We start from the raw sequence: 8915 nt of genomic DNA, 5'->3' as shown, positions 1-8915 counted from the left end.
ATCCTGAACTAAATAACAGAAACACAGTCGTATTTTCTGAATAATAATGTTGTCCATCTTCTTGCTCCCTCAACAGCTTCGTACAAACTGGTGTCCCTACCGATCTATCAATTTTATGAGTGCGAGAGAATAAGAAAAATCAAGGTGGATAACTCCTTTTAGGTTACTAGAAGTAAAATTCCAAGAAGCAATTAACCAACTTTGGATTGTAAATAGGAGCTTCTTGTTGACTGCTTTTACACACATCACAAAAATTTCTTTAACTTTATAGATTTAATCAAATTGAGTACTGCTTCAAAGCATTTAAAGAGTGGAATGTACAAGATTTATCCACAACTAAGAACTATAATTCACATTGCTCCATCTCATGTCATTTGGCTCTCATTTATAACCTGAATAAACTCATTCCTGATTGCTTGTAATCCACTGAGGACATCTTTAATATTCATCCTGTCCCTCTGAATTTCTGAAGAGCATGAAACACCAATCCGAAACATCGATAGGTAGCATTCCTCCTGACTGATGCTGCCGCCTTTGCTTGTTTTGGTGATTATACCTGCTATGGATTCTGCTTCCATTGAGATCTTTGGATCAACAATTTCCATTACCTGATGGGAAAGAGCCGTCTTAACATAACTATGGAGACTGAAATCTTCTGTGAACATGCTATCGTTAGTAATTTTATTATTAATTTCCCCTTTTATCCCTGATAAATATTGTGTTAATTGCTGATATCTACTCATATTTGGTATCTGGACTTAATTTCAGGAATGAAACAGAAAACTACCAAAAAGGAGGGATTTTATGAAGAATATGGAGACTTCTAAGGGCTTCAATCCTTGGGCCCTTGGATTGGTGGGGACCACAAAGCTATAAGTCATTTGGGCTCTTCAAAGAAAGCTACGTAAAAAGAGACTTGGAACAAGAAATATTTTGGAGGCTTTGTCCACATGTGTGGGGACCACCTAGATAGCTTTAGTCTATCTTTCTTTTGCTTCTTAAATAGGGATAACGTAGGGAAAGAAGACATCTCTAGTTTTTAGTTTATCTTTTAGTTTAGTTTTTAGCCTAGTCTTTAGTTTTTCTTTCCTTCTCCTGACTGGCCTCTGACACACGCCAGGTGTTCGACAATATTCCCCAACGGGAAAAACACCTTTTATTCCTTACTTCCTAATAGAAAACGCAATGCCTTTGCAATTTATTAATTCGTGTGGTGATTTCATTATGCGGCGTGGCTAAGCCTTCCATCTAGTCAAGGGTCAACTCGACGGCGCAGTCCCGAAAATCTGTGAGATCTAATTAGTTTTCACGTGTTCCTTAATTTATTAATATTTGCACGTTGTCTGCTTGAATTTTCATGGGATTATTTTATTAATTGGATGTCAAGGGCCCGATGTTCAATGTGATTTATTAATCTCGTGCCAATTTAGTCAATTAAATCCGTAATTGTTTGATTGATTAATATTAGTGGCAACTGGTGTGTTTACACATTAGGGGAACGTGCGATCTAATTTAAATAACCCTCGTAGCGTGTTATTGATTAGGGCTAGGTTTTTCTAGTTATTAATGCAATTGGAAAATTACTTCCTATGGTCGTACCTAGGAGTATTTGCTGATTAGGGGTAATCAACGGTCGTACCTTGGTTATCAATAATTTAAGGAAAAATTGGTCGTCAGACTATAACTAGCCTATTAATACATTAAGTGAACATCTCTTGCATCAATGATCGGATGATTGGATTGTGCCAGAGTAGTTGCGTCCTTGGCTAGAATTTATTTATTCTTGATTTAATTCTTGCTAAACTTGTGCTAGTTAATTATTTATTTTTAGTTGGATTGTTTAATTATTTTTAGTTGCCTATCCACAAAAACACCCCCCTTTGTCACTGTGAGTTTGAAAAGAAACAATTACTCCCAGTCCCTGTGGATTCGACCCTGCTTACCGCTGTCTACAGAAATTACTTTTAGTTTGAGCAGGTTTTATTATTGCACAGGCTGACAACCTGTCACTATCAGTAGGCCTTTTCCCTGTAAACAATTCAAGCAATAGAATACCATAGCTGTATACATCTTCTTGTGTTGATACCTCTCCACCCATGCCATATTCTGCAATTTCAAGTTCCAGGAGGACGGAGAAGAATTATTGGCTGAAATGCTGAAGGGATTGAAAGGTCGAATAATTGTGTACATCTCGGACATTCTAATTGAAAGATTGTTTAAACTTCAGAAGGCATGTAATTGTACCTGGAGCAACATATCCAACTGTTCCTTTAATTGCTACTGAGTTGCTTTGATGTTGATGGGATTTACCTTCGATGGAGGAAAGAAATTTTGCTAGGCCAAAATCACTAACCAAGGCAGGAAAATCATCACCTAGAAGTATGTTGCTTGGCTTTATATCACAGTGGATAATCGGTGTCCCGCAATGGTTATGAAGGTAATCCAAGGCGGACGCAATGTCGATTGCAGTATTCAGTCTTTGTATCAACTGGAGCTTCATTAGGCCTTGTCCCTCTTCCTCAGCTGAACTTGGATGTAACCAATTCTCTAAACTTCCATTAGGCACATATTCGAAAATCAAAGCCTTGAAATCGTTGTGCTTGAAGTCTAAACTTGAACAAGAGGTTATGATCTTGACAAGGTTTCGATGGCGGATGTTTCTCAATGCTGCACATTCAGCCAAGAAGCTCTTATGGGCACCGTGTTGGTGGAGCTTAAGAACCTTAACAGCAACCATTTGCTCACCAGGTTTGAGGACCCCTTTGTAAACAGAGCCATATTTACCTTCACCAATCAAATTTTCTGAAGAAAAACCATTGGTGGAATCATATAATTCTGCATATGAGAGCTTCTGATTCTGTTTTTCTGCTGCAGAGGTAAAAGGTAATTGTTGTTTTGAGCTTCTTAGTCTATGAATTGCATAGGCAGATATGAGTAGTAAAACTATAGCTAGAGGAATAGTAATGGCAATAACTATTACTATAGGAGTACACAGCTTTGCTTTCTTTTTGGTAGGTTTAGGACAAGATGATAAGTTCAATGCTTTGATTCCTCCGCATAGCTTTCCATTCCCCAGTGCTGAAAAGGCACTAGAGTTTGCAAAGATCCCATCCATTGGCACTTCACCCTCTAGCATATTATAGGAAAGATTTAGAGTGCTGATGAATTTTAATTTTGCCAAAGAAGCTGGAATTTGCTCTGACAAATTATTTTGAGATAGATCTATGACCTGAATGCTTTTCAATTCTCCTAAAGTAGAAGGTACAGAGCCTTCCAAAAAGTTACCTTTCAACCGAAGATATTCCAACATCTCACAACCATCAATAGAGGTTGGAATTTCACCAGATAATTTGTTTTCTGAAATATCCAATGACACAAGATTCTTCAAATTGCCAACTTCCGATGGTAATGATCCGGTGAATTGGTTTTGAGCTAAGAGGAGGCCAAGAGAGAGAGATGAAAGAGCAAGAAGTTCTTTAGGTAAAGCTCCACTTAGGCGATTCTGACTAACAGTAAATCCTTGCAAGTTACTGCAGTTACTCAAAGAAACAGGAATGTTACCTGTAAGCATGTTCTGTTCTAATACAAGAATCTGTAGTTCAGAAATGTCACCGATTGTTGAAGGAATTTCTCCTGTGAAGCTATTTTCAGACAGATAAAGCTCCTGCATTTTAACAAGTTTCCCCACGGAATCAGGAATTATGCCTGAGAGAGAATTGTTACGCACATCGAGATAGCCCAAGCTTGCAAGGTTTCCAATCCCGGAAGGTAAGCTACCAGATATAATGTTATCATTCAGCCACAAAGATGTGAGTTTGGTTGAAAGATTGGCAATGGCAGTTGGTAGCATGCCTCCAATTTGAATTCTTGACAAACTCAATATTTGTAGATTTGTGCAATTTGTTAAGGAGGAAATAAAGCTAATATCATTTGCTTTATCAGTTCCAAGGGGATTATGGCCAAAATGCAAAACCTGAAGTTCTTTCAGGCTACCTAGATTTTGTGGAATTGGTCCTGTGAGTGAATTGTCTCCTATGCTAATTTTTGTGAGCCCTGAAACATTTGCTAATGTAGTTGGAATTGATCCAAAGAATTGGTTCAAATCAGCCAAAAATAAAGTAAGGTTTGGAAGAGTCAATCCCACAGTAGCAGGAAACTGTCCACTTAATAGATTGTTAGTAATAGAAAAGATCTGGAGTGTCGAAATGTTGTAGAGCTGAGGAGGAACTGCACCTAAAAGTTTATTTGAGGACAGCTCAAGGACATGCAGATTTGAAAGCCGACCAATCTCAGCTGGAATATTTCCACCTAGATTGTTTCTTGATATGCTAAGTATCTGAAGAGAGGAAATATTACCCAAAGATGGTGGAATGCTGCCTGAGAAATTATTCCTGGAAAGGCTCAGAGCATAAAGCTTAGATAAAGTGCTCAAGTCATCTCGAATTCGCCCGATGAGCCTGTTACCCCTTAAATCAAGAATACTTAGCTCTGAACAACCCGAGATATTTAATGGAAGTTCTCCCTCAAAGGAATTATTGGCAAAACGAAGATATTGAAGCCGAAAAAGTCTGCCTACTTCTTCAGGAATCATACCATGAAAATTGTTATCCGGAATATTGAGTTCTCTGAGAAAGGTAAGGTTTCCTATGGAGGGAGAAAGAGAACCAACCAAGTGAAATGATGACATATTCAAGACAGTGACTCTTTGATGAAGCAGGCCACATGTGACTCCACGCCAATCACAAAAATGAATGGAATCATTCCAGGAGCTTAGAGCCTGGAATGGATCTCCTTGTATTAGACCCTTGATGTCAAGCAGAGATTGGTAGTCTGTCTCATTGCTTGTCTCGAAATGAATTGCAGCAGCAGAAGCAGTAATAAAGATATGAAAAAGAGTACAAAACAAAAAACAAGATGAGCTTGCTAGCCTGAAATTCTTCCTTTCATATGCCATTGCGTACAAGAATTAAAGCTCAGAAAAGCAGATGATAGTTAACTACACAGAATGCATATATGCATCTTCTCTTGTGTTGACGTTTCATAAGAAGTTGACTAGTATCCTCTCTTCCTGTTCATGGCGTAAGCAGGAAAATGACCTTTCCCTTGGTATCATGCATCGAAGTGAGTGAGGAACAGGGGACGAAAATGTGCAAGAGTGGAATTTATGTATTTGCGGCCAACTCAGCCTTTCCCTTGGTATCCTAGCGGCCAACTCAGCTGGTTCTATAAACTTTTGTCAAGATATGTATTTGTTCTTGAGAAAAGAAGAATGATATCATAAAAGATATCCGCGTACGTTAAAGCAGTTAGAGATATCGGATGAAAGTGACTTAGAGATATATAGGATGATATATTAATATCTGTTATTGTATCACATAATTTGGACTTAGCAAGGGACCCAGTCTTGATCATCAAAGCAATTTGAAAGCATTCTCTGCCCACTTTTTGGACTTTAACATCATTAATAATATATTAGGAAATATGCTAAATATAGTCCCTCACGTTTCTTGAAAATATTTAATTCATTTTTTATTTTTTATATAACTTTAATATTTTTTATTTATTAAATTTCTTTTAGTCTTATTGTGAATTTATATTTTCATGAATTCATTTTTTCATCAAATGGGGAATGTAATGCAATTTCCGACAAAATCATATTACCATAAAAAATGATCTTTGAGTTAGCAAGTAGTAGCATTGGGTAATCAAATTAGTCCACTGAGCCTGAATAACATTGATTTACACTCTAGAATGATCAATAATTGCTTAAAAGAGATATGACATTTTGGTAAGAATGAACATATCTTCTCCTTGGATTAAAGCAAAAGAATGAACATTTTGGTTTATTCATATATGAAGTTGACATTTTCACTTCCTCAAAAGCATGAAAACAAAAGGGCAAAGGAAATAGCTAACAAGAAAATAAACATGCAAGTGCCTTATACTCAAGATTCCCACCAAAAATTGGATTAACAAATAAAGGAAAAAATAGATATATAGCCATATTCCAATAGATATCAAGATGGCCAAGGCACTTAGGGTGTTGAATATTTATCCTCATCATTGTCCAAAGATAGCAGGTCCAAATTGACTGAAATGCTGGAAATTCTTGTGGAACTGACTAGTAAGACTGCTAGATTATATTCGCTGGTAAGAACTAGAAAACTGTTAAGAGATAGATTTTTGAATAATTAAAATTTTGGTGAGATAATTTGGGCCCCCAATGGGTACCCAAGTATTTCCCCAAATTTTCCCATCAATTAATGGTACAAATTGGGAATTTTCCCATTTTAAAACCTCATTATCAATTATAATACTCCTCCTGTCCAAAAGTCCCCTATAGGCATGGGTAACCCATTGAGACTTGGAAAAATTGCCACTCTATCCTAATCGAAAGAGTGATACTAAGAACACTGTTTCGAATTTTGTTTTTGAGCAAAAAATAACTTTTCAAAAATCTCAAAAACAAAGACCACAAGAAAAGGAAAAAGAAAAGGATTTATACAACAGAATCAAGATAATTTTACAAAATCAAATCTTTATGCACATAAATAACACAATACATATCTAAAGGACCTAAAATGTTGAACAACAATCCAGAGTCACCCCTTTATAGAAAGATAAGAAGTAGGAAAAACTAAGAAGGCCACAACTAGATTTTTTTTTGTTCAAAAGTTTGATTCCGAGTGTTTGTGATACCTAGAGGGTATGCAGAGTTTGTGATAGAAAAACTTATACCACAGAAGCGCAGTACCTGTGTATATTGAAGAATTGGATCACAAGTGTTTTTGTAGTGATCGGGGACTCTATTATTGATTGTGATTGTTACTGCAAGTGGGCCGAGAAATTCAAGTAGGGGAAAAAAAGTTATTTGTGAAGGTACACAAATTATTTTCAAGTTGCCATGGAAAGAGAATTTATCAATAGTACAAAAATTAAAATTTTACACACACTAAGTACGTATGATGAAAGATTAGAATGGGAGCCAGTAGTGGAGAAATATCTCAAAGGATGTGATTTGGATAATATTCTTAAAATAAATCCTTTCTATGGTTTGTTAAAAGAAAATGAGAAAAAAGAAGGCAAAGTTATTTATCAAAATTATGCAGAAATCCATGATTATGCAGAATATTATATGAGAGTCTTTGTTGACTCTCAATCACTTGAATGGAACTTGATTATGAGTCCAATCCTAAGTTTGACATAGGAAGTTGGTTTGACAGAAGATATGTTTATTGGTATGTGAGAGATTTTTGAAAATTTTGATATAGTTGAAAATTATGATTTGCATACATTATTTTAGGTAACTGACGAAGATGAATTTGTCAGTGAATGTTTTGATTTGAATGAAAACGTGCATGAAAATATCTATGGAGGTGGATGAATATATTGAAAACTTTTGTGGCAAAAATTATTTGCAAAAAGAAAGGCATGAACTATTGTTTGGAAATTGTTTGCAAAAAGAGACCCAGTCTTGATCATTGAATCAATTTGAAAATCTCAGCATTCTCCACTCTTGTTTTGGACTTTTACATCCTTAATAATCTCTTACTAGCGAAAATGATAAATATAGTCCCCCACATTTCCAAAAATATTTATTTTCCATTTAGTCCATCAAGTATACATTCAAGTTCCTAATCCAAAGAAAGCCACAAGGAGAAAAAGGGATTTACTAATAAACCAAAAAGGAAAACGTCACCACAAATTCTGTAGAAGTCCAGGAAATAATGTATATACCCTTTATGAATTAGCGAGGTTTCCCTACTCCTAATGAAAATTTATCCATATTACTAATTTATTCCCCATTTTCAATTATAGAAGAGGGAAAATTGAACTTGTAATTGTTGTAACAGGCAATCCCACAATATTCATAAACGTAGAAACACATATATGTCTAACTATCTAAGGAACTAATTATGGTTGAATAGCAATCCAGAGTCATGATTTTATTACAAGGATAAGAAGTAGGAAAAAGCAATTGACAGCAAACATCATAATTTAAATGTTGATGACCGCAACAGATTGTCCTTTACCTATCTTTATGAGAAATTGTCTGATAATCTTCACTCTGTTTATCCAAATTCTGTACTTCGTGGATTAGCTTAATTGAAGAAATTTAAGCTCGGTCAAGTTTTGGAGGCCCAAAGGCAGGCCCTCCATAAGCTTGCAGCCAGCAATAACAAACTCTTGGAGACTGGGCATCGATTCCTCTTCCACGCTTACCCATTTCAGTCTTTTTAATTGCACAAGGTCTAATTCCTTGAGTTTTTGGAATCTTCCAGCCTTAAAGCACAATGTCTCCCCTTCATAAGCACGAGAGAGAATAAGAGCTGCCAGATTGGGCAAGTGTCCAAGGCAGTCTATTGCATTCTCATCTTCACTCAACTCACTATTGTGCAAGGCTAAAGTGCGCAAGGATTGAAGTGACATTACCCATTCCGGTACTCTCTCTAAACGCCCATTCAAGAGTAGCCTCGTAAGAAATCCAAGACTTGGAGAGACGGAATGTTGGAGGTCAAGGATCTCCTCTTCTTTAATGGAGAAGATGTATAACTCTCGAAGGTTGGTCAGCCTCAAGAGGGAGGAGACCAACTCCTTTCCATCTTCTCTTCTCAGCTTTGTGATGGATAATTGCCGCAACTGAATGAGCTTCCCAATCTCCCTTACTACTTTACCACTATCTGCTTCTATATTTCCCAAACTCTCCAAGGAGGTAAGCTTTCCAATTCCATCCGGAGATTTAAAGCCCCAAATTGCAAAGTTATTTGAATAATCACCCGCTCTGCCTACGGCAAGGGAACGGAGTTTTCTCAGCTTTAGAATTTTCAAGGGCAACTCCGTTATAGTGGTTTCATCCAGAAGTAAAACTTCTAGGTTTTGAAGCTGCCCAATAGATTTTGGAATGATTTTAACTC

At 36.5% G+C, this 8915-nt stretch overlaps 1 protein-coding gene across 1 annotated transcript; it reads right to left on the bottom strand.

The window, feature by feature from the left end:
• Positions 1–365: 365 nt before the first annotated feature.
• Positions 366–4954, bottom strand: LOC113756625 (putative receptor-like protein kinase At3g47110). The gene is made up of 3 exons (XM_027300256.1): positions 2245–4954; positions 2004–2106; positions 366–636 (listed from the first exon to the last, which is right to left on the bottom strand). The coding sequence occupies exons 1-3, from the start codon at positions 4952–4954 to the stop codon at positions 366–368; spliced, it is 3084 nt and encodes a 1027-aa protein (XP_027156057.1).
• Between the last annotated feature and the right edge of the window lie 3961 nt (positions 4955–8915).

Source organism: Coffea eugenioides, unplaced genomic scaffold, assembly GCF_003713205.1.
Source record: "Coffea eugenioides isolate CCC68of unplaced genomic scaffold, Ceug_1.0 ScVebR1_2432;HRSCAF=3458, whole genome shotgun sequence".
In the NCBI taxonomy this organism is placed as follows: domain Eukaryota; kingdom Viridiplantae; phylum Streptophyta; class Magnoliopsida; order Gentianales; family Rubiaceae; genus Coffea; species Coffea eugenioides.
The sequence above is the reverse complement of the archived record's forward strand: the minus strand, read 5'-3'. Positions and strand labels throughout refer to the sequence as shown.

Coding starts and splice junctions, on each gene's coding strand:
- LOC113756625 (XM_027300256.1), bottom strand. CDS start 4,954: ATGGCATATGAAAGGAAGAATTTCAGGCTAGCAAGCTCATCTTGTTTT. Junction 2,107..2,244: donor AGTTGGATATGTTGCTCCAG/GTACAATTACAT, acceptor TTGAAATTGCAG/AATATGGCATGGGTGGAGAG. Junction 637..2,003: donor AGGCCTACTGATAGTGACAG/GTTGTCAGCCTG, acceptor CAGTCTCCATAG/TTATGTTAAGACGGCTCTTT.